Source organism: Amblyraja radiata, chromosome 32, assembly GCF_010909765.2.
Source record: "Amblyraja radiata isolate CabotCenter1 chromosome 32, sAmbRad1.1.pri, whole genome shotgun sequence".
Lineage (NCBI taxonomy): Eukaryota > Metazoa > Chordata > Chondrichthyes > Rajiformes > Rajidae > Amblyraja > Amblyraja radiata.
Genome location: NC_045987.1, coordinates 28,128,141 through 28,154,627, shown reverse-complemented (window position 1 = coordinate 28,154,627; position 26,487 = coordinate 28,128,141). Strand labels below are relative to the sequence as shown.

At 48.8% G+C, this 26,487-nt stretch overlaps 1 protein-coding gene across 3 annotated transcripts in view; it reads right to left on the bottom strand.

Moving 5' to 3' along the window:
• gsn (gelsolin) overlaps positions 1–26,487 on the bottom strand; it is a 104,540-nt gene that overhangs the window by 31,979 nt on the left and 46,074 nt on the right. For 2 of the 3 annotated variants that reach the window (XM_033049148.1, XM_033049149.1), the window contains exons 7-15: positions 26,256–26,388; positions 22,255–22,343; positions 19,675–19,890; positions 17,903–18,036; positions 15,508–15,598; positions 11,596–11,625; positions 5,929–6,099; positions 2,033–2,207; positions 350–471 (exon numbers count right to left, since the gene is read on the bottom strand). In XM_033049148.1, coding sequence (XP_032905039.1) covers positions 350–471; positions 2,033–2,207; positions 5,929–6,099; positions 11,596–11,625; positions 15,508–15,598; positions 17,903–18,036; positions 19,675–19,890; positions 22,255–22,343; positions 26,256–26,388 — 1,161 coding nt within the window. The remainder of the gene's footprint in view (positions 1–349; positions 472–2,032; positions 2,208–5,928; positions 6,100–11,595; positions 11,626–15,507; positions 15,599–17,902; positions 18,037–19,674; positions 19,891–22,254; positions 22,344–26,255; positions 26,389–26,487) is intronic. The other variant, XM_033049151.1, reaches the window with a different exon arrangement.

The following is a 26,487-nucleotide window of genomic DNA, read 5'->3' as shown; positions in this document are numbered from 1 at the left end:
CTGCCAGAGGAGGTAGTTGAGGCAGGGAGTAACGCAGCGTTTAAGGAACAGGTAGACAGGTTCATAGATAGGACAGGCTTGGAGGGATATGGACCAAATGCAGGCAGGTGGGACTGGTGAAGATGGGCGTTGTGCCAAATGGCCTCTTTCCGTGCTGTATCCCTCTCGACTCTGCTGTCTGCATGTGATCCCTATCCCTCCATGTCTATGTTCTTGTGTAAAACCCCCTCAGATGCTGCCCCTGTCGTATGTGCTCATCTGTAGCCCGGGTCGCTGTGACTCTTGACTCTGGCATGACACGCCCCCCCCCCAATGCAGAGAAAGCGAGGGCGGAGTAAAGCAAACTCACAATGAAACGGCCGGTTTTGTTGGAACAGGCAAAGAGGCGAGGAGGGTGGACATCCATCTTGTTCTTCAGCCGCGGTGAAGTGCGATATTCAGCCTTCCCTCCCAAGATATTCCAGAAATCATCTGCCGTCAGAACAGGGGGAAAAAAAAAGTGTGTGAGGTCGCAGGAAAGGGGAGATGTGTCGAGCCCCACTCTGACTAAACCCCGAGACAGCTCTCCACAGGGCTCATAGTCCCGTAATCATTTGTAGGAAGCCACAGGGATCCGTGGAACAGAACGAGCATCTCCAGACAGGGTCAGCCATTGGGGACGGTGAGAAGAAACATCGAGCGTTTGGATTCCTCCAGCTGAGGGAGCCTGACATTCTGGGAGGAGGCATAGTATATTCAAGGACAAGATTAACGATGTTTGAAGGTTGAAAATTGACAGACGCTTTTCCATGAAAGTGGCGTCACAGGTATAGAGGGTGATCAAGGCGGCTTTCAGTACGTTGGCCTTCATCAGTCAGGGTATTGAGTGTAGAAGTTGGGGCGTTATGTCACAGTTGAGGCCATATTTGGAATATTGTGTCTACAGTTTTTGAAAGGAAGGATGTCATTAAGCTGGAAAGTGAACATTTACAAGGGTGTTGCCAGAGCGAGGGCTGGAGCTACAGGGACAGGTTGGGCAGAGAGAAGGTTGTTCCTTGGCATGTCAGTGGATGAGGAATGATCTTATAGAGGTGTGTAAAACAATGAGGGGTATAGATAGGGACAGAGTCTTTTACCCAGGTTAGGGAAATCAAGAACCAGAGGACACAAGTTTAAGGTGAGAGCGATAGGACTTAATAGGAACCAGAGGGGCAGCTTTTGCCACACAGAGAGTAGTGGGTATGGGATGAGCTGTTTGAGGATAGACACAAAAAGATGGAGTAACTCAGCTGGCAAGCAGACCCGAAACGTCACCCATTCCTTCTCTCCAGAGATGCTGCCTGTCCCACCGACTTGCTCCAGATTTTTGTGTCTATTTTCAGTTTAAACCAGCATCTGCAGTTCCTTCTAACCCACTTCTAACCCACAGAGGAGGTAGTTGACGCAGTTGCTGTAGCAAGAATGAAAAGACACTTGGACAGGAAAGGTTTAAAGGGATATGGGCCACTCAGGCAGGTAGAACTAGATTGGGCATCTTGGGCAGCAGGGATGAGATGGGCCGAAGGGCCTGTTTCCATGCTGCATGACTGTAGAGACACGGGGATTCAAGCGGCAGAAGGACGTTAGATCAGCGGCAATATTAACCTTGACATGGGTTAAAAGTCCTGGAGGCTCATCACATTTGCATTTACAAATTTTAAGAGCATCATTCCACAACTACGATGGTGCTTGTTTTGTGTGGTGATAGTTTTGCAGAGCTGCATGCAACATAAGGATCTCACTGTACCTTTGTACACATGACAATAAATCCACTGAACCATTGCACCTTAAGCCCCTGTCCCACTTAAGAAACCTGAACGGAAACCTCTGGAGACTTTGTGCCCCACCCAAGGTTTCCGTATGGTTCCTGGAGGTTGCAGGTGGTTGCAGGTAGTGGAAGCAGGTAGGGAGACTGACAAAAACCTCCGGGAACCGCATGGAAACCTTGGGTGGGGCGCAAAGACTCCAGAGGTTTCCGTTCAGGTTTCCTAAGTGGGACAGGGGCATTACTTACCAGGCTCGCTGCCCTCCCCTACATCTGTGGCCCCGACCCCCAGGATGTCGAGGAGCTGCTGGGCCCCCTGCCTCTCGGGGTCGCTGGCTCCTTGACCCACCCACAGGTAGCTGGAGTCGGGGGTCTTCAGCACAAAGACATCGTTGGCATTCAGGTTGGAGGCTGTGGTATCGACCTGTGGGTTGGGGGGGAAACAGATTGGTCACGGCATCCGTAGCTACCACAGCAGTCCCACCCCCACCTCCCCCGATCACAGCGTTCAACATCAGGTCAGACCACAGAACCATCCCCACACTATTCATGAACTACCCCGCACCCCTCCTGCCCTCCCCACCACCCCATTCACACCCCCAACTGCAACCCAGGAATGGCAGAATGGGGTTGAGAGGGAAAGATAGATCAAAGATCAAAGGACGTTCCTTTTGGAAGGAGATGGGGGAATGTCTTTAGTCAGCGGGCGGTGAATCTGTGGAATTCATTGCCATAGATGGGTGTGGAGACAAAGTCAATGGATATTTTTAAGGCGGAGATTGATAGATTCTTGATTAGTAGAGGTGTCAGGGGTTATAGGGAGAAGGCAGGCGAATGCAGTTGAGAGAGAAATATTGAACAGCCATGATTGAATGGCAGAGTAGACTTGATGGACTGAATGACCCAATTGTGTTGCTATGACTTATGAACCACATCTCTAGATGTACCACATGATCTAGCCTGCTCCATAATCTCTCCCCGCCCCTCTAATGCCTTGCAGCGAGAGTGAACAATCATTAATGACTTGTATTAACTGATCTAATCTCCAACAGTAGCCCTGGGTCACTCTCCTCCTGGAGATTACTTGTCCATTCCCATTGTTAACAGCACCGTGTCAAATTCATCCAAAAATAAAGCCGGCCCAGAGCAGGATTTGAACCCTCAAACTGAGGCAGGGGATCAGAGTTAATGCTGCGGGGAGCAGGTGGGGGGGGGTCAGGTACTGGAGGAAACAATGCCACTTCTGTGGATGGGTCCCAACCCAAAACGTCACCCATTCCTTCTCTCCAGAGATGCTGCCCGTCCTGCTGAGTTATTAATTTATTACACTTCATCAGGCAGAGCAGAGGCCACGTGTTGGGCCATCATGTTACAGCTGCACAAGACGTTGGTGAGACCACACCTGAAATAGTGGGTGCAATTTAGATTGCCCAACTGCAGGAAGGCGGCGATGAAGCTGGGGTGGGTGCCGGAGACATTCACAAGGATATCACTGGGCTTGTGTTACAAGGAGTGACTGGGACAATTCCACTGGACAAAAGCCAGAAGTTCTCTGCCTGGGGATCATTCAGTGGCTCGTGTGGGAGCTTGCATGTCTAGGAGAGGCGTAGATAGGTTGCCAACTTTCCCACTCCCAAATAAGGGACAATAGGTCAAAATTAGGGACAAATTCCCAATGGCAATTTGTTGACCGACTTGGCAGTGGCTGGGTGAATGAGTTGGCCCGGGTGCTGGACTGCCCACAAAGCCCAGCCGGCAGGCCGCCTGAGGAGTTTTGGCCCGGGCATCCAGCACCCCATCCAACTCATGACCCGATGATCCGCCAAGCGAAGGTCAGACAGCTGGCCGGGCTACCGACCGATGGGGCCATGAGTGAGGCACTGCTGCTGCACTCGAGTTTAGAAGGATGACGGGGATCTTATAGAAACATATAACATTATAAAAGGACTGGATAAAATTATAAAAGCTAGATACAGGAAAAATGTTCCCAATTGATTGGGGACGATCAGCCATGATCACAATGAATGGCGGCGCTGGCTCGAAGGGCCAAATGGCCTCCTCCTGCACCTGTTTTCTATGTTTGCATGGGCTGCAGTATGTCGGGACGGGTGAGCCGGGGCAGTAGCGGTCAAATATGGAACAAGGTCGGTACCGTATGGGACAAAACTAATTTAGCCTAATATACGGGATGTCCCGACTAATACTGGACAGTTGGCAACGCTAGGTGTAGACATCACACCAAGTCTTCTCGGGAGCATTGGCAGGTGGAGCGGAACTTTCCGGAACGCAGGTGCTGCTGCCACCTTTATATAACAAGGCCCATGTTCACCCCAGCCTGCAGCATACCAGTGACATCTGCTGGCAGCAATTGGCTCTGTGGCCGCTCCTGGTCAGATGGGCAAAACTAATGGAGACACCAGGAACTGTAGAAAGGAACTGCAGCTGCTGGTTTATCTGAAGAAGGGTTCCGACACGAAACGTCACCCATCCTTTTCCTCTAGAGATGATGCCTGACCCGCTGAGTTACTCCAGCACTCTGTGAAACGTTATCCATCCATGTTCTCCAGAGATACTGCCTGACCCGCTGAGTTACTCCAGCACTTTGTGCCAATCTTCAGCAGACACAAGGAACTGCAGACGCTGGTTTACAAATGAACGACAAAGTGCAGGAGTAACTCAGTAGGTCAGGCAGCACCTCTGGAGAACATGGATAGGTGATTTTTTTTGGACAGGACACTCCTTCAGAAACTAATCATTTGCATCAAAAGCAGGCTGCTGTTTGGAGAACAATGTTTGCAATTCTAATATAATTAATTATATTTATTTAGAGATACAGTATGGAAACAGGCCCTTCGGCCCACTGACTCCATGCCGACTATTGATCATGGACACAAAATGCTGGAGTAACTCAGCGGATCAGACAGCGTTTCTGGAGAAAAGGAATACGTGACGTTTCGGGTTGAGACCCTTTGACTATTAATTACATGTTTACACTAGCTCTGTTATTCTTAAGTGGGGGGCTACCATCGACTCCACAGTCAAAAAGGCACAACAGAGGATGTACTTCCTGCAGCAGCCGAGGAAGCACAATCTGCCACAGGTAATGATGGTCCAATTCTACACGGCCATCGTAGAGTCTGTCCTCACCTTCTCCATCATGGTCTGGTTTGGCTCAGCCACCAAGCACGACTGCAGCGAATTGTCCGATCAGCAGAGAAGGTTATTGGCTGCAACCTTCCCTCCGTTGACGAACTGTACACTGCAAGGGCCAGGAAGCGAGCGGGCAAGATCATCTCTGACCTATCTCACCCTGGCCACAAACTCTTTGAATCACTTCCCTCTGGAAGGCGACTCCGGATTATCAAAGCTGTCAGACAGACATAAAAACAGCTTTTTTCCCCACGAGTAGCAGCTCTACTCAACAGCCAAAAATCTGTAGCCTCCTTTTGTTCTGGTATTTTGTTTGGTTCACATGTTTGATTAATGGTGTTTTATTATTAATGTTTAGTGTTTATATCATTCGTAACTGTCACTGTATGTCATGTTGTCACTTGTGGGCGGAGCACCAAGGCAAATTCCTTGTATGTGAATACTTGGCCAAATAAACTTATTCATTCATTCGTTATCCCATTTTGTCAATCACTCCCCACGCACCAGATTCTTGATTAGAACGGGTGTCGAGGGTTATGGGGAGAAGGCAGGAAAATGGGATTAGGAAGCAGAGATCAGCCAATATTGAATGACGGAGTGGACTCGATGGGCCAAATGGCCTAATTCCCTTCCTAGAACTTGTGAAGGTGAGTGAATGAGAAAGTGGGATAACATAAAAAAGTGTAGATTTACAGAGGCCAAATGTGTTGGGGGTGTGGGAGGAAACCGGAGCACCCAGAGGAAACCCACGCGGTCCCAGGGAGATCGTGCAAACTCTAAACACAGACAACACCCGCGGTCAGGATTGAACCCGGATCTCTGGAGCCAAGGCAGCAGCTCTACCCGCTGCGTCACTGCACCGCCCTTATAATAGTGGAAGCAAATCTTCAAAAGTAATAGCATGGAGAAACAAGGCTTGTCGTTTGCCCTTTCAGAAAGGCGTTGTCCATCAGAGACCATGATCACATTGTGATGGGACGGGTAAACCAACTAACCTCCACTGCTCTGGTGGATCCAGAGCTGCTGGCTCGGACTTGGAACAAGCGATTGTCCGCGGGCGCGCTCTGCCCACCGTCCCGGGAGCTGCCACCTTGGTAGACCACCAGCGGCTGCCCTCCAAACATGCTCATCAGATGTGCTGGCTCCTTGCCCTGGATCACTCTCACCTGCCCAGGAGAGAAACAGCAGTCAGCAGCTCGCACGGGGAACAGGCAACCAGGCTCAGACACTGGATGGGGAAAGTGACCAAACGCAGTCAAATCTGAAGACATCCAATGGATCGCACCCAGACAATTAAACAATGCAGGAACACAAGGGGCCCCCCTCACATCGACAGGCAGCACCATTCTCACAGAAACCCTCTGGAATTCCACCCCCCTCTCTCTCACCCACGCCTCCCTCCCCCCCTGGGGACCAGAGTACTGCACTAGCAAGTCCTGGCCCGAGAAAGCTCCACTAAAACCCCCAACTCACCCAGCTCAGCGGGAGCAAGAGCAGTCACTAACCAGAGCCAACTCCTCCAGGGATCTGTATGGGTGTCAGGATTATGTGGAGCAGGAGAATGGGGTTAAGAGGGAAAGATAGATCAGCCATGATTGAATGGCGGAGTTCACTTGATGGGCTGAATGGCCTAATTCTACCCCGATCACTGATGACTGGTACACCACGGTCTGTGTGAATTCCAGCTCTTGGCCAGCAGATCACCAGTAGAGTGAAGCTGCCACAGGGCCAATTCCCCCCGGATTCCATAACCCACCTACACACTGGGGCCAGTTCATCTGCCGACCCATGTTACCTAGGGGAGTGTGAAGACCCTGGAGCAGCAGGGATGGTGAGGATTGAACACAGGTCACTGGACTGAGAGGCAGCTCTCCACCATTTCCACTTCCATAGATGTTTCAAAATGTCTTCTGTCCCTGCCAACCACTTCCCAAGTTTACAGATAATGGACTTTAGTTGATTGGAATTACATCAATGTAATTTACATATTTTCTGTTGCGAATTCAAAGATAGTCAGGAAGCCCGAGGGTTCTGGAGCTTGGGATGAAAGATTTGCTGGAACATCGGAACTTGGGCGTTAGCAGCAATCACGGTGCAGAGGTGGGCATCAAAATGGATGCCCAGTGGGGATTCCCCACCACACGCAGCTGCAAGAAAATGGGAGGGACATTCTCTGGAACTTGTGTTGGAATAGTGTAAAGATTAATCCGAACTCCTCGTCAAGCCAGAGGCAAGCTGCATGTTTTATTTAAATGAATACTGGCCCTTTCATTTTAGATTCTACCCACTCGCATCTTCACAAAATCAAACAAAAGTCTGGCTCAGGTTCTGCATGCGCTGGAGCTTGGGCAGTGAGCCTGCTGCAGCTACAGTGCTGCCCTCAATGCATTTATAGAGTCAGAGTGATACAGTGATACAGTGTGGAAACAGGCCCTTCAGCACAACTTGCCCACACCAGCCAACATGTCCCATCTACACTAGTCCCACCTGCCAGCATTTGGTCCATCTCCCTCCAAACATGCCTTATCCATGTACCTGCCTAACTGTTTCTTTAATGTTGGGATAGTCCCTGCCTCAACAACCTCCTCTGGCAGCTTGTTCCATGCACCCACCACCCTTTGTGTGAAAATGTTACCCCTCAGATTCCTATTAAATCTTTTTTTGTCTTTCACCTTAAACCTATATCCTCGATTCACCTACTCTGGGCAGGAGACTGCATCTGCCGAATTTATTCCTCTCATGATCTTATACACCTCTACAAGATCACCTCTCACCCTCCTGCGCTCCAAGGAATAGAGTCCCAGCCAACTCAACCACTCCCTATAGCTCACACCCTCTAGTCCTGGCAACATCCTCGTAAATCTTCTCTGTGCCCTTCCCAGCTTGACAACACGTTTCCTATAACATGGTGCCCAGACCTGAACACAATACTCTAAATGTGGCCTCACCAACATCTTATACAACTGCAACGCAACCTCCTAACTTCCATACTCAATACTCTGACTGATGAAGGTTTCTACCCATGCGCTGCACAGCTCCATCTAGTGGAAGCAGACTGTCAGACCATGGTGCGCAGTAAAAGGGCAACTCATAACATACATTACATGTGACTAATTGTGCATGGGCCCTTTGTTGGATAACAGCCACGTGTGCCTGCTTCTCCACACTCTCTCAAACAAGTTTGCAGCAAAAGCTTTGAGACTGACAAGTTAATAATCAGGGTGCCGCTTTGAATGCCTCCTCTTTTGGACGCGTCCCACTGCATCAGGTGCTGTATAGGCACCACACTGGCGTGCAACACCTGGCACCATTGCTAGTGTCAGCGCTGGACTGGCATTGCCTTCCTATGGCACAGACGCCAGGCTTGGCCAATTGGCTGCATGGTTTTCATTGGCCATTCCTCAAACAGGTTTCAATTGCATTGGCAAAACAAACTCGCATCAAATCTCAAATTAGCTGTTAGGCTTTTAATGCAAGGACAATCATAGCCTTAAGCAATTCCTCCTGGTATGGTAAGGGGTGTTAGAGCAAATTAAAACAATGTTAACACAGGATGGAGCCAATTCCATCACGTAATCGTGCAGTTTTAATCCAAAACCAATACACAATTGCAAACAGTTAGTTTTCCACTTGAACCAGGAGGGGGGGGGGGGGGGAAGAAGAGAGTCGTCTCTGCGTTGAACGAGTGAAAGTAAACAGTGTTCTGGCATCAACCCTCAAGAAATTAATGGGTGCAACAACTTGTAGACCAGTAGAGCCTTTACGCAACAGAACGTACCCAGGTAGTGCAGTGGAGGGTCGCCAGAAATAAATTCTTGCTATTGAGGGAGTGCAGCGTAGGTTCACCAGGTTAATTCCCGGGATGGCGCGAGTGACATGTAATGAAAGAATTGGTCGACCGGGCTTGTATTCAATGGAATTTAGAAGGATGAGAGGATATCTTATAGTCTATATTACTAAAAGTCTGTTCTTGACCGGTTTTGGCCATCTGTGCTGCGATTTCCGAGAGAACGCCGCCACCTACGGCCGTCATTTTTGGCCACCTTGCTCAGAGCCCCCCTCCGCCATATGTGTGCCGAGGATTTTTCCCGTCGATGAAAAATGACAGAGATATTAATGATTTTACAAAATTCCCCATTCTCTCTGCTGCCCCTGCTGGCGGCAGGGGGGGGGGGGGGAACTATAAAACCAGGAAGTCGTGTGCCTCAATCAGTGTCTGCAAGCTGGAGGAAGGCAGAGGGTCACGTTTCTCTGAGTTGTGAATAACACTGAACACATGTCTACTCAAATGTAAGTGTCCTTAGTGGTTCTAAAACGCTTGCAGAATGTGTCTATTGGTTCTAAAATGTTTGCAAAAAGTGTTTATTGGTTCTAAAATGTTTGCAAAAAGTGTCTCTTTTGGTTCTACACTGCTTGCAGAATGTGTCTTTTTTGGTTCTAAAATGTTTTTTTAGGTTCTCCCCCCCCCCCCTCTCCTCTCCCCCCCCCTCTCCTTCCCCACTTTCCTCTCCCCCCCTCTCTCCCCCCCCCTCCCCCACCATTCCTCCCCTAAACCCCCTCCCCTCCACACGCCCCTACACCCTTCCCCCCACCCTCCAGCTCCCTCCCTGCTCCCCACCTCTCCCCCTCCCCTCTCAGCACACCCTCTCCCCCCCTCTCCTCTCCCCCCCCTCACCCCCCCTCCCCACCTCACCCCCCTCTCTCCCCTCCTCCCCCCCACCTCACCCCCCCTCCCCCCCACCTCACCCCCCCCCTCTTCTTCCCCCCCCCTCCTCTCCCCCCCTCTCCTGCGTCAGTAGATAGGGTGGTTATGGGGTAAAAGGAGCAAATTAATAATATTAATATAATATCAAGGGGGGTAATTAGCGTGAGTGCGGGGATAGTTAGTGTGTGTGACGCTGCGTGCCGCTTCCCCCCCCCCCCCCCCCCCACAACCGCACGTTGGGGGAACAGACCCAACGGGTCTGCACTTGGTCTAGTAACATATAAAATTCTTAAAGGATTGGACAGGCTCGATGCAAGAAAAATGTTTCTGATGTTAGGGGAGTCCAGAACGAGGGGTCACAGTTTAAAAATAATGGGTAGGCCATTTAGGACTGAGTGGAGGAAAAACGTTTTCACCCAGAGAGTTGTGAATCTGTGGAATTCTCTGCAACAGAAGACAATGGAGGCCAATTCACTGGATGTTTTCAAGAGAGTTAGATTTAACTCTTAGGACTAAAGGAATCAAGGTATATGGGGGAAAAGGCAGGAACGGGGTACTGATTTTAGACGATCAGCCATGATCATATTGAATGGCGATGCTGGCTTGAGGGGCCAAATGGGCTATTTTTCTAATAAAGCACAGCCACGTGACAACACTAGAGCTAGTGAACTCGGTCAAGGTAGATAGTCAAGAGATGGAGTGACTGAGGAAACAATTTTTAAGGATTGGGACCAAACAGATGAAAGCAGTCAGTGTTTGCCTCCAGGGGCGTCGAACGATTGACAACCCCGCCAACAGTCTGTTTGTTCGTCTTTTTAAACAGATTTTAGTGCATTTTATAAGTTTGTGTAAATGTTCTCCGGTTTGTTTATGTGGGGGGAGGGGGCCGGGGAAACCTTTTTTCAGTTTTTTGCTTTGTCGGCGCCGCGATGCTTCCGGGTCGCGTCTCCGGTCACTTTGCGGCCTATCATCGATGGAGCTGGAGGCCTCCTTGGACTGACCTTGGGCCCCACCGCAGGGCACGGACTTAATATCGGAGCCTATCCCATGCGCGGCCTTGCCATCGAGAGCTCGCAGTCTCGGAAGAGATTAGTCGGGATCTCCGACGAACACAAAGGCTCGACCAACCTCGACGCGGGGTTCGATCGCCCGGCACGAGGGAGCTGCCATCTCCCCGATGCAGGAGCTGGATCACCCCGATGTGGAGGGCCCGATCGCTGGCTACAGGAGTTAAGATAGTCCCGTCAACGGAGGGCTCGAGGCCCCCGACCGCGGGAGAACAAAGAGATTGAACTTTTTTTCACCTTCCATCACAGTGAGGAATGTGGAGGAGTCACTGTGGTGGATGTTTATGTTAAAATGTGTTTTGTGTGTTCTGTTGTTTTTTTATTTGTAGGTCTGACTTGGCAAATGAAATTCCTCGCATTATGCAAAACATACTTGGCTAATCAAGTATTATTGTGATTGTGATGAAGTGCAGGAATCCGACAGGCCGGGCTGGGAAACAGGCATTTACAGAGACAGTGAGGGGGATGCGAGGACACTTAGAAAGTGACACTTGTGAGCCGGGACTTACAAGTGTGGGGGAAGTGTGAGAGAAGTCTTGGCATCATGTTGGGCACAGATATTGTGGGCTGAAGGGCCTGTTCATGTGCTGTGCTGTTCTACGCTCCATGCCACGTGATGCTTCATTTGATCAGTAGTTTGGGCACTGGTAGGAGAGGGGTGGAGATGTGATGGAGGGAATGAAGCAAGGAGTTCTAGGTGAGGTGTTGTAGGAGTACCTACTCCCCCACACTGTGGCAACGGCCCTCCACTACGTGCGAGCAGGCAGGACATGACATGACCCCCATAGGCAGCAGCACTGGGACATGGCACTACACTCCAACACAAGAGCACATCTACTTTATCACATTCTGCCCCTCAGGGCCACGAGCTACAGCACATTCTGCAATACCTGGTTAACGAATCTGGAGCCGTCACATCCCTGTGGGGAATTAGGAATTCAGTCCATTAGCGATGATGTACAAACAATTAAACGAGGAATGGGAACAGGAGGTCAACCAGTGCCTCATGCCTGCCCAACCAAACGGTATCCCATCACATCCAATTCTCCCCAAAGTCCAACCACCACCCATTCTCCATAACACAATTTCCTTCAAAATTACAAGTTAAATTTTAGGTATCCACAAATTCAAGGATTCATCCTCCACGTTTCTGGGAAAGGAATTCCTTCAGATCCAATTTTCTCCAAAGTCCAGCGTCCTACGATTTTCCAAAACACAATTTCAATAGACAATAGGTGCAGGAGTAGGCCATTCAAAGTGATCATGGCTGATCATCCCCAATCAGTACCCCGTTCCTGCCCTCTCCCCATATTCCCTGATTCCGCTATCTTTAAGAGCCCTATCTAGCTCTCTCTTGAAAGTATCCAGAGAACCGGCCTCCACCGATCCACTGAGGCAGATAATTTCCTTAAGAATTAAAATTTTATTTTAGGTTTCTACAAATTCTAGGATGAGGCCTCCACGTTTCTGGGAAAGTAATTCCAAGGACACTCAGTTGCAGGGAAGAAATACGTCCTCCATCACAATCTAAACAAGGGGGTATGGAGACACCCAGGTCTACCTCACAACCAGACAGCAGTGTTGAACTACTATCTACCTCTTCGATGGTCCTGGGACTATCCTCGAGTGGAATTAGCTGGCTTTACCTTGCACTAAACGTTAATCCCTGATCATGTATCGATACACTGCAAATGGATTGATTGTAATTATGTATTGTCTTTCTGCTGACTGGTTAGCAGGCAACAATAAGCTTTTCACTGTACCTCGGTACACGTGACAATAATCTAAACTGAAACTTTTTCCTCCTACGAGGCTTTCCAAATATCATTTTCATGATTAGGTGTTTATTTCCAGAAATGACGTTTGGTGAGGATCCTGTACGTCCAAGCACGTTGCTCACGTGGAAGACAGCGGCTGGGGTTAACGCACCACCATCTCTGATGTTGGACTCGCCAGCGGTTTCGAGCAACTGGCTGAGAAACAGCGAGCACCATTTGCAGCCCCCAATGACTTCATCTGGCAGGAGACCATCACACTACAGTGACGTCTAACTACCAGCTGCCTTGCACCAATGCTTGCCCCTTCAATTCACAGATCCTTACCAGTCTCACTTACCAAGATTCTTCACACAACCATACAGGGGAGTGTCCTGCTCTGTACAATGTACAAACTACTCGAGGAAAGAAGATAAACAAACATTTCCAAACTAGGAAAACTCTTTAGTCAGAGGATGGTGAATCTGTGGAATACTTTGCCACAGAAGGCTGTGGAGGCCAAGTCAGTGGATATATTTAAGGCGGAGATAGATAGATTCTTGATTAGTGCAGGTGTCAGAGATTATGGGGAGAAGGCAGGAGAATGGGGTTAGGAGGGAAAGATAGATCAGCCATGATTGGATGGCAGAGTAGACTTGATGGGCCGAATGGTCTAATTCTACTCCCATCACTTATGAACACTTCTAAGTTCAGCAATCGGTTTAACAGCCTGCGTGAACTAATTTTACTAATTCAAGGACAATGTTACTAATTCAAAGAGAATCAAATAGCACATTAAAAATATTCAACTAGGTGGTTGCAGAAGGGGAGGGGGGGGGGGGAAATCCTTGTTCAATACGTACCAGGGCCCCATCCCCGACCTCTACCTCCGTTACATCGACGACTGCTTTGGTGCCACCTCCTGCACCCACACACAACTGACTGACTTCATCCACTTCACCACCAACTTCCATCCGGCACTCAAATACACCTGGACTATTTCCGACACTTCCCTACTATTCCTTGACCTCACTATCTCCATCGCAGGTGATAGACTTCTGACCGATACCACTATAAACCTATTGACTCCCATTGCTATCTGGACAACACGTCTTCCCACCCTGCTTCCTGTAAGGACTCCATCCCCTACTCCCAATTCCTCCGTCTACGCCGCATCTGCTCCCAGGATGAGGCGTTCCACACCAAGGCATCTGAAATGTCCTCATTCTTCAGGGAACGGGGGTTCCCTTCCACCACCATAGATGAGGCTCGCACCAGGGTCTCTTCCATACCCCGCAACACTGCTCTCTCTCCCCATCCCCGCACTCGCAACAAGGGCAGAGTCCCTAGTCCTCACCTTTCTCCCCACCAGCCGCCACATACAACAGGTAATCCTCCGTTAGTTTCGCCACCTCCAACGTGACCCCACCACTCGCCACATCTTCCCATCTCCCCCCATGTCTGCATTCCGCAAAGACCGCTCCCTCCATAACTCCCTTGTCAATTCTTCCCTTCCCTCCAGTACCACCCCCTCCCCGGGCACTTTCCGTTGCAACCGCAAGAGATGCAACACCTGTCCCTTTACCTCCCCCCTCGACTCCATTCAAGGACCCAAGTAGTCTTTCCAGGTGCGACAGAGGTTCACCTGTATCTCCTCCAATCTCATCTATTGCATCCGCTGCTCTAGATGTCAGCTGATCTACATCGGTGAGACTAAGCGGAGGTTGGGCGATCGCTTCGCCGAACACCTCCGCTCGGTCCGCAAGAAATACCTGAACTCCCGGTGGCTCAGCACTTCAACTCCCCCTCCCATTCCCAATCCGACCTCTCTGTCCTGGGTCTCCTCCATTGCCAGAGTGAGCAACACCGGAAATTGGAGGAACAACACCTCATATTTCACTTGGGTAGTCTGCATCCTGCGGGCATGAACATTGAATTCTCCCAATTTTGTTAGCCCTTGTTGTCTCCTCCCCTTCCTCAGCCCTCAGGCCGTCTCCACCCAGCCCTCGGCTCCTCCTCATCCCTTTTTCCTTTCTTCTCCCCGCCACCCCCTATCAGTCTGAAGAAGGGTTTCGGCCCAAAACGTTACCTATTTCCTTCGCTCCATAGATGCTGCTGCACACACTGAGTTTCTCCAGCATTTTTGTGTACCTTTGGTTGCAGAAGGGTCTGCCCTTTATTAATCAGCCAAGCGAGTTTGATATAGAAAACCCTATGATTAAAATGGTTGGTGCCTGCCTGCCTGCTATGCTGGGCTTGTAGAAGCACAAACATAACCAGATAATAGTGTCTGGCAGAGAAGCCAGGCCATGAATGAGGCAGCTTGTGCTGACCCACAACACACCCACAGAACGCAACCACAGCACCGACTCTTCACACAAACAAGGGCAAACACTCGGGCTATTGTTTTGTTCAAGACGTCTCCTTGGACTGCTGAGTCACGCCACAACATCAGCCCAAAGATTACTTTTAATTTAACAGTCCCATTTTGAAAGGCCTCCATTTTAAGTATAGGAAAGAACTGGAGATGCTGGTTTCATCTGAAGATAGACACAAAAAGCTGGAGTAACTTGGCAGGTCAGGCAGCATCTCTGGAGAAAAAGGAATAGGTGACATTTTGTTTCAAGACTCTTCTTCAGACTGAAGAAGGGTCTCGACCTGAAACTCAGCTACTCCGTTTCTCCAGAGATGCTGCCTGACCCGCTGAGTTACTCCAGCATTTTGTGTCTATTTCCACTTTAAGTAAACTGATCTGGCGCCCATGTTCAATATTATTTACAAGGAACTGCAGATGCTGGTTTACAAAAAGAGACAAAGTGCTGGAGTAAATCAATAGATCAAGGCAGCATCTCTGGTGAACATGGATAGGTGATGTTTCTGAAGAAGGGTCCCGACACAAAATGCTATCTATCCATGTTCTCCAGAGATGTGGCCTGAGCCGCTGGGTCACTCCAGCAATGTTACCCCCAAGATTATTTGTTGGCAGCGATCACCAACAAGGGTTGACTGAGCAGAGCGCTGTGTGACCATGGAGGGAGAGACACGTACCTGGACTGGGCCACCACCCAGCTCCTCGTCCAGCTGGGCAGTCAAGATGGCGGAGGTACCAATCTCATCCTGGGAGGAGTCACTTCCCTGCCTGGAAAACAAACCAATTGGCCGATTAAACACTCGCTCTCCTCGTGTCCCAGTAATGCACGGCCCGGGCTTGTTCATTCCCGCGGGAAACAGAGCAGAACCACTGCGTCCACGGATGTCGATCAGAGACGACGAAACACCAGTGGGATGGAGGCAGAAATACTCAGCGTTTCCAGGGGAAAGGATCAGGAGGAAAAATAAAACAAGTCTTTGGATTGTAGAATTATTGACATCAATGGCAGAGGGTTCACAGGTTGCTGCCTTAGTGCCAGAGATCCGGGTTCAATCCCGACTACAGGTGATGTCTGTACAGAGTTTGTACGTTCTCCCCGTGATCACGTGGGTTTTCTCCAGGTGATCGGTTTCCACCCACTTTCCAAAGACGTGCAGGTTTGTAGGTTAATTGGCTTTGGTATAAATTGTAAATTGTCCCTAGTGTGTAGAATTTTGCTAGTGTACGGTATTGCGGGTCGGTGTGGACTTGGTGGGCCGAAGGGCCTCATTGCATGCTGCATCTTTACAGTCAGTTGTCAGATCAGTTTCCCTCAGAGTCTCGGCTCTCATGTAACATACATTTGGAAGTCATGGACTACAGCAGTGAAAACACGCTCCTCAGTCAATCTTCATCAGATGATCAAGTCTGACAAACACCACACTTTCTCCATTACCATAGCGAGAATTGGACTTGCTCAGTATTGGCACTAGACACACTTCATGGGCAGAGTCAGCCTCCCCTTTCTTTAGGGATTCAATTAATGGATCTGGACAGCAATCCAAAACATTTGCAAAATGGATGACAACATTGAGATCGTAACAAGTACAGAGTCCCCCTTGGAAGTCCACCTTCCACCCCATCAGCCGTAGCATACAACATATAATCTTCCGACATTTTCGTCACCTCCAACGGGATCCTACCACTGGCCACATCTTCCCATCCCCCCCCCCCCCCCCCCCCCCCCCCCCCCCTTTTGGCTTTCCGCAGAGACCATTCCCTCCATAACTCCCTGGTCAATTGGTCCCTTCCCAACCCCTCCCCTGGCACTTTCCCTTGCAACCGCAGGAAATGCTACACTTGTCGCTTTACCTCCCCCCGTAATTCCACATCCAAGGACCCCAAGCAGTCTTTCCAGGTTCGGCAGAGGTTCACCTGCACCTCCTCCAACCTCACCTATTGCATCCGCTGTTCCAGGTGTCAACTGCTCGACATCGGTGAGACCAAGCGCAGGCTTGGCGATCACTTCACCCAATACCTCCGCTCAGTTTGCAATAACCAACCTGATCTCCCGGTGGCTCAGCACTTCAACCATTCCTAATCTGTCCTGGGCCTCCTCCATGGCCAGAGTGAGGCCCACTGCATATTGGAGGAACAGCACCTCATATTTCTCTTGGGTAGCTTACACCCCAGCGGTATGAACATCGACTTCTCTAATTTCAGATAGTTCTTGCTTTCTTCCTCCTGCCCTTCCCCCTTCCCAGCTCTCCCACAGACTACTGTCTCCTCTTCCTGTCTACCCCCCCCCCCAACATCAGTCTGAAGAAGGGTCTTGACCCGAAACGTCACCTATTCCTTCTCTCCTTAGATGCTGCCTCACCAGCTCAATTTCTCCATCATTTTTGTCTACCTTTGATTTTTCCAGCATTTGCAGTTCTTTCTTAAACACAACATTGAAATGTTCATTCCAATTCATCTCAGCAGAAGAGGCAGCAACAGATGAATGGTTGTCTATAAACATCTGACTAAGTAATAATAATAATAATAATAAATTTTATTTAATGGGCGCCTTTCAGACATCTCAAGGACACCTTACATAGTAATCGGAATAAAAACATATAATCGGAATAGAACAGGTAAAAAAGACATCACAGAGACACAAATTAAAAACAGAATTCAATCCAAAAACAGAAAATCAAAAACACAGTGTGAAGAGAGAGCAGCGGCAGCCAAAGCGCGCCAGCGTCCACTCTCTCTTCACGGCAGCCATCTTGGACACAGACCTACAGGACTACAATTAGACAAAAAAATCATCCCCCCACAGTGGATAGCACTGTGGGGGAAAGCACAATGTCCAGTCCCCACCCCATGTTCACCCCAAAGTCAGGCCTATTGAGGCCACCGCAACTGCCTCTACGGAGGCCCGATGTCCCTGGCTGTTCTCACCGGGTGGTCTTGCCCCGGCGTCGGGAGTCCTTGGACTCTCTTCACTGGACTTGGACACCTCACTGGAGGAGACGAGGAATCTCCTGTCGTAAGGAACCCCCCCCCCCCTCCCCAAAGCATTGACATAAATATCAGAGCAAGGCTCACCAGAAGTAGATGATGTGGCCGCTTCTCCCACCGAAGGTGTAGGCGTACAGGATAATGTAGCAGTCCCCTCCATAGAACTGGCCATGGGTGCCAGGGTCCACCAGCACCTTGTCACTGCCTTCGATTCGCCAGATCTGAGGGGATGAGAAACAGCACAAACTGAAAGCACAGATTCCACCCTCCACCCGTGCTACAAGGACAATGCCAGCTCTCCCCTCCACCCATCAACTGCCCACATTATGGTGCGAGACACACTCCTTCTCACGCTGACCTCCAGCACGAAACAAACTACACTCACCTTCCAGTGCAGGCACCAACCCTTCCATATTCTGGTTCAACTGGATTCACCACAATAACATACACAATAAACATTCAAGCAAATTGAGTCAGTCTACAGTACTGACACAGGCTCTTCGGCCCACGTTATCCATGCTGATCAAGTTGGGCTCGTCCCATTTACCTGCATTTGGTCAATTGTTCCTCAATCCCTTCCTATCCACACATCTGTCCACATCTTCCAAAAGTCATAATTGTATCTGTTCTATAGTTTCCTCTGGCAGCTCATTCCAGATACAGACAAACCCGAGCGAAGATATTGCCCCAAAGGTCCCTCACAAATATTTCCCTCACCTCAAGCCTACGTACTGTCATTTTAGAATCCTCTAACCTGGAGAAAAGCCAGAACATTCATCATATCCATGCCCCTCATGATCTTGCCCACCTCAGAAAGGTCACCCCTCAGCCTCCCACACTGCAAGGAAACAAAAGTCCAAGCCTATCCAACCTCTCCCTATAACACGCCCGCAAGCCCCAGTAATATCCTGGTAAATCACATCTGCGCCCTTTCCAACTTAATGACATTCTGCCTGTAGCTGGGCAACCAGAGATGCACACGGTACTCCTAGTTGTTCATCTCACCAATGTGTCACACAGCTAAGTCGTTGTGGCCCAACATTTATACTCAATGCCCTTCTCAAGGCAGCAAACACACAAATGTCTTCTTCACCACATTGTCCACGTGTAGGGAACCATGCACCAGTACTCCCAGATCACCGTGTTCTGCCACACTCTCCAGGCCTCAACCCTGCCCTGATTTGTCCGGTTAAACTCAAGCAGAAACACACTGCCCATTGAACAACCCCAGAGCTGAGGAGAGGTCCCAGGCCAAGACATGAATGGGCTTCTCTTTGTACAGCTGCTGTGTGCTTGGCAGTCTGCTTGCAGCACCTCCACACTTGCAGTAGCAGGCATTGACCCCCTGCTTGTACACATCCAAAGGATGGGCACCATTGTTGGCAGATGTGCCTTGCATTTAATGCAACATTCAGTAGATTGAGATGCACGGGGTGAACAGTGATTTGGTCATCTGGCTTACTGACAGGGGGTTATAGTGGAATGTGTAGGAAGGAACTGCAGATGCTGGTTTACACCAAAGATAGACAGAAAATGCTGGAGTAACTCAGCGGGACAGCCAGCATCTCTGGCGGGAAGGAATAGGTAACGTTTTCAGTCTCGACCGGAAACATCACCCATTGCTTTTCTCCAGAGATGCTGCCTGACCTGCTGAGTTACCCCAGCTATTTGTGTCTATCTTCGCGTTGACGTAGATATTCAGGCTGGAGGTCCGTGACCAGTGGAGTTCCGCAGGGATCTTTGCTGGGACCTCTGTTGTCCGTGATACATGCAAATGACTTGGACATAAACAGACAGGTTGGTTTCTCCCGTGCTTGTGCCTCGGGCTAGTGCGTCTCTGATTGCGGTGTGGTCCTTACCGTTTTCTCCCCAGACCCATCATCCACCATTCCGTACTGGGCAGCCATGGCTGGAGACTCGTGCAGAGTTCCAACATCAAAGGGCACTTTCTCAATCTTGGCGATCTGCCCAGAGATGTAGCAGGTCCCCATTCCCTGCGTCTGGTACAGGTCCACCCAGTTCTTGAAGAACTGCTTGAAGAGTGGGGTCTCGCCAGACTCTGGCAAGATCTGAACCTAGGGAATCAAACACAGAGGAGAGCTGTAACCCAACACCCAGCTCCAAGTCATGCACATCACACCCACTGAACAAGAGGCTTCTTCAGCAAAACCAACAGGAAATATCACTTACCAAAAAACAAAGTCCAAATGGTAGAGAAACTGAAGTGAATAAATTGCATTGCTTTGTAGTAATGGGTAACTGGACAATTTCAGTTTCCATGCTGTTTAGAGATACAGTATAGAAACTGAAATAGAGAGAACTAGAATACAAAAACAGCGGTAGACAATAGGTGCAGGAGTAGGCCATTCTGAGGCTCTATAAGATGATGCTGAGGCTCTATCAGGCGCTGGTTCAGGCCGCATTTAGAGCATTGTGAGCAATTGTGGGCCCAATATCTGAGGAAGGATGTGTTGGCTCTGGAAAGGGTCCAGAGAAGGTTTATGAGGATGATCCCAGGAATGAGTGGGTTAACCTAGGATGAGTGTTTGACAACACTGGGCCTGTACTCGCTGGAGTTCAGAAGAAACTGTGTTGACAGTGTTGTACTTCCGGTGGCGCTGGTGCCAGCAGCCTCCACCTACAGCCCGGTATCTTTTTGTTTTTTTGTTTATTTAGTTATGTAAAAGTGTGTTTTTTTGTGGTTTTTTGGTGTTTTTATGTGGGGGAAGAGGGTACGGTGCGGGGGATACCATCCTTCAGCCGCTTCCTGGTGAAGATGCGACTATTATTGGATACTGGATTGGCTCGGCCTTTCCTGCCGGGATCGACCGGAGCTCCAGCAGCGGCGGGACAGCGCTGTAACATCGCGGGGCTGGCGATGCCTTACCGGGGGTCGCCGTCTGGAGCCCGGAGTGCTGGACCTGCAGCACCGACATCATGGAGCTGCGGTTTGCGGGCTCCCAACGCGGGCGGGGCTGATGGACAGCGCGGGGTCCTGCGGCTCGGCCTGCGGACTCGGGGGCTGCGGACTCGGGAGCTGCGGACTCGGGGGCTGCGGACTCGGGGGCTGCGGACTCGGGGGCTGCGGACTCGGGGGCTGCGGACTCGGGGGCTGCGGACTCGGGGGCTGCGGACTCGGGGGCTGCGGACTCGGGGGCTGCGGACTAAGGAGCTGCGGACTCCGGCTGCGGGAGGCGGCTGATCAGGAGGTCCAGGCCGCTGAGGAGGAGGATGTTCACCGTCGGGGTTCGGCGTCGGCGTTCCACCAGCTCGGCGTGAGGGCCTGAACATCGGGCCACCCGGGGCGGCGACTGCGGGTGCTAGGAAGGCCTCGACCACGAGTGAACATCTGGGAAGAACGGAGGGGAGGCTGGCTGGACTATGGTGCCTTCCTCACCTTGGTGCCACTGTGTTATGTTGTGTCGTGGACTTTCAGTGTTTGTGCTTTTTTTTAAATTCTATTTTATTTTTAATATGTTTTATTATTTATTATTATTTATTTATTTTTATTTTTATGATACTGCCTGTAAGGGAAATTCATTTCATTGTCTCTAACTGAGACAATGACAATAAATTTGAATACAATACAATACAATACAATACAAAAGAATGAGGGGGGACCTCATTGAAACTTACTGAATAGTGAAAGGTAGATGTGGAGAGGATGTTTCCACTAGTGGGCCAGAGGTCATAGCCTCAGAATAAAAATGACATATCATTGGGAAAGAGATGGGGATGCATTTCTTTAGTCAGAGGGTGGTGAATCTGTGGAATTCTTTGCCACAGAAGGCTGTGGAGGTCGTCAGTGGATATTTAAGGCAGATAGATAGATTCTTGATTAGTACAGGTGTCAGGGGTTATGGAGAGAAGGCAGGAGGATGGGAAAGCTAGATCAGCCATGATTGAATGGCGGAGTAGACTTGATGGGCCGAATGGCCCAATTCTACTATAATTTATGAATCAGGCCCTTCGGCCCATCAACCATTGGTCACACATTCACACCAGTTCTATGCTATCTCACTTCCTCATCCACTTCCTGCACAACAGGGACGATTTGCAATAGCCAATTATCTTTGTAACATGGGAGGAAACCAGAGCACCCGGCAGAAACCCACAGGGGGAACGTGCAACATCCACACAGACAGCACCAGTGGTCAAAATCAAACCTGGGTCGCTGGCACTGGGAGGCAGCAGCTCTACCATTTATATCCCAGTAAATATCCAATTCTTCAGTATGACAAGCACTACTTCTCCAGCTCATCTTTGCAGAGCAGCAATGCGATAAACATTATTGCAACAATGGATGTTGCCTGACCCACTGAGTTCACCAAGCTGTTTGCTTTATTTTTGCAACATTATTAAACTGAAGGTTCATATCATTGAACAATTTAAGTTGATGCTCTAATTGAATGAAAACAACCCCCCGCAACTGGTCTTACCTGGGTGTGTTGAGGATACCCCATTTTGGAAATGAAGTCCTCCGCGCCTTTCAGAGCAGCTTTGCGTTCTTCTGGGTCGGCCTGCTTACCTTTCATAGTTCACAAAAGAAAGCAACATTTAGAATTTCCATCAATGTGTTTCTGACCGTCCACGATGAATGCTTATATTTGGCGCTCGCGATCTATTGACCCAGCTAATAATTCACAGACCCCCGCCTCAACTCCGCTGCAGCTGTTCCAGGAAGACACATCCAGTGAGGAGTGGCTGAGGTACGAGTGGAGGTGGCACTAGGTTTGCCAACACCCCCCCAATGCCCCCCAAGACCTCGACCTGTGTTCAGGCAGCAACATGCAAGATTAACAGTAGGTCATGAGACATTATTTACATCGTTTATTTTTACATATTTAATTTATTATAAATTAAACAAATACAATTCTTATTTGATTATATTTAAAATATTTACCATATTTACATAGTTCAGTATTTGACGAGGTTCTACATGGGAGGCTGGTCCAGAGATTAAGGCACAAGCTGGCTATCTGGATCCAAAACAGGATTGATGGCAAGAGGCAGTGGTGAATTGTTTAGGTATGTTGTAAAACGTACCTGAAGCGTAGCTGAAAATCTGTCCTAGCCCGTGTGCGCGATTTTGGCGCCGTTTAGAGGGGGGCGGGTTTAAAACGCGATTTTCCCTAGGCTGTTCAAATCGAGGATGTTCAGCCTCGTTAATTATTAACGAAAAATCGCTGGAAGATTCCGTCGCTTGAGCTATTTTTAGTTTTAAGGGGTTTATTTAATTGTTATAGTAGGTTAAAAATTGACCTCTAAACCCGCGACCGCCGACAACGGGCCGGATCTCATACAGGGGACAACGGAAGGTAGGTTGTTTATTTTTACGTTAAAAAGGGCTTCTTAAGATCCCTTTATACAAAATTTAATGTTGCGAGTAGCTAATTTGGGGCCCATTATATCCCGCAGTATTTTTCTGGGCATTTGGGGGCACAAATCTACCACAATGTGAACGTTCTAAACCAGCGCGTGCCACAGAGTTCCACAGGATTCCCCACTCGAAAGCTGATTTAAATGCCATTAATTTACAGCAATTGAACACTAAATTCCTTCCATTTGGCCTATAAATTAATGTCAATGAGATTTAAAAATCATGTTTTATTGTGAATTATTTGTGAATATTATTTGGACACTTAGGCTATTTGTTAATGTTAAAATGTTAATCTTTTCTTAAGAAATGGATAGATGTTTAGATCTAGTAATTGAATTAGCTACAATTGGGTAACTAACTAACTATATGCTTTAATTTCAGGTCATCCAAGTAAGATTATTTTATATTTGTTTCAGAATGCTTCAATCTATGATAACTGAAAATTTCATTCAGTTCTCTTAATTTTTAAGAAAGTTATGGGCTTTTGACTGTCCACGATCACAGCTTTTTTGTTATGTTCATAGAAAATCAATAGGGAACAATATGCTAATTTCCGAGTATGAAAATGGCCATAACTTTTTTAATACTTGAGATATGAAAGTGAATTAGGTGTCAAATTAAACTTCTTTTTATGCTTTATCAGATGGGATAAATTGCAGACTTGATTTTTAAAATCTCAAAATTTTGTAACATTGGTAAATTGTTTAGTTTAGAGATGAAAGAGGCCTTTCGGCCCAACTAATCATGCTGACCATCGATTACCCGTTCACACTGATTCTATATTATCCAACTTTCTCATCCACTCCCTACATACTAGGGGCAATTTACAGAGGGCCAATTAATCTACAAACCCGCATGTCTTTGGGATGTGGGAAGAAGCCAGAGCACCTGGAGGAAACCCACCTGGTCACAGGGAGAACATGCAAAACTCCACACAGACAGTACCAGAAGTCAGGATCGACCCCAGGGTCTCTGATGCTGTGAGGCAGCAGCTCTACCCGCTGCGCCACCCTAACACGTAGTTGAGGATTGGGAAATGTGTGACCAGCGGGGATTGGTTCGGGGACACTTGATGTCAGCGATGTACATCAACAACTTGGATGCGAGAGCGGGAGACACGATTAAGTTTGCAGATGACGTGAATATTGTGGACCAGGAGGAAGATTGGCCAAAGCTTCTGCAGGATCTAGAGCAGATGCTAAGTTTAGGAAGGGGATGGGCAGATGGACTTCAAATACCAGCAAGTGCAAGGAGAGATATTTTGGGAGACAAAAAGTGCTGGAGAAACTCAGCGGGTGCTGCAGCATCTATGGAGCGAAGGAAATGGGCAACGTTTCGGCCCGAATCGTTGCCCATTTCCTTCGCCCCATAGATGGCATTACAAAGCTCTGGTCAGGCCACACATGGGCAATGCTCGCAGTCTCACGGCCCACTACAGGAAGGATGTGGTTGCCATGGAGATTCACCAGCGTACTGCCTGCTTGGTACCCTTGGTTACGGGGGGGGGGGGGGGGGGGGGTGACCTTGAGTGACCTTGAGAGACCTTGATGACGTATGACATCCAGATTTAACACACACGCACACGCGTCATTAAGGTCACTGACAGATCGAGTTATACAACGAGGTACAGAAATAGATGGAGAAATGGCAGATGGAGTTTAATCCAAGCAAGTGGAACTCTGGAGAGATTAAATAGAAAACTCTTTTAGGAAACTTTTTTTGTCTCTCCCCTCGATGGAGATGCGACTTGTTCCGTATCGTTTCTCCGTCCACACTGCCTAACATCGTGGTGCTGGCGGGCCCTTTGTTAGGGATCGACTTTGGTAACTCCAACCACCACGATCATGGGAGCCTCGATCGCCCTGTTCCAGGGACTTTGATCGCTGACGGAGAGAGCTTCGATCGTCCCGACCGCAAATGTTTTGATCACCCCGAGCGCGGGAGAAAAGGAGGAAGAAGGTTATTTACCTTCCATCACAGTGGGGGAATGTGAAGTCTCTGGAAAAATAAGATTTACGTGCTGCCTGCGCTGGTGAGGACTCAGAGGGAGTGCCGTGAGTGCAGTGATCTCGGTGTTTGCTGGGGACATCACTCCATGAGGACCCGGAGTCTGGTGCGAGTGTAGACAGCTTTCTGACTGTTCGGGCAGACTGGGACTGCAGAGATAGTGACAGCGGTCAGTACAACTCTGGTCACATCACGGTGAAGGAGCGTGTGTGTGGCCCGGACATTGAACTGATAGCTGTGGTTCTCCGCTTACGCTGTGTGCCCTGGGGCTTCTCACACGCCACTGTGGTGGCTGTTTATGTTTAATCTTTATGTAGTTTTGTATCTTGTTGCTTTTTTTGATGTGACTATGGTAAATCAAATTTCACTGTACCTCGGTACACTTGACAATAAAGGACCATTGAACCACTGCGCTAGGCACTTGGAGGTGCAGGGAATAGAGGGATATGGATCATGTACAGGTATAGGAGATCAGTTTAACTTGGTATCACGTCCAGTATTGACATTGTGGGCCAAAGGGCCCTTTCCTGTGCTATCTTCAATGGATAATGCACAAAACATAGTTTGCCTACTGGATCTCTGCAACATGATAATAAGCCATTAATTCCTATTAATGACCCACTCAATTTAAAATATACAGTACAATAAGTTTACCAGAGAGCCTGACAAGTTTCAGGGCAATGTGAAACATCATCTTGCAAAACCATTGGAAAAATCAAACAGCAGAGTTTCACAGTATCTGTAGCTACAAGCTTCTTCCCACAACCAAAATCTCCAAAACCATTCCCATACTCCGGAATTCTAACACTGCCTAGCAGGTTAAAACTTGCACCTCACATGGACCAAACACTGAATGGGGCAGAGTGATGAGGTGATATCCAGCTTCTTAAGCAAGGAACTGGCAAGATTTTCTGCATTGGGAACTAGAAACAATTACAGGCAACTAACAGTTTGGTGTAGTAGACGTTTGATGTGCCTGGACCAAAATCAGGCTGCACCTTTGCATCCAGAGTTACATTTTGTAGCACGACCAGTTGCTGAAGTGATTCTAACCTTTCCACACAAAGATCATCCCGTTCGATCCGTTGTCCAGGATGAAGCAGTCCTCAGGTTGCAACGTGTCCTGTTTGAAGGGGTTTTCTGCAGACACCAGGGAAATACTAATTCCTCCAGAAGCATTTGAAACCTGAACAAAAAGACAACGAATATTGGTCAGTAGCCACCAAGTATTTCACTAGCCGTTGAGATTCGATATGTCGCTGAATATTCTCTAGAACATCCACAG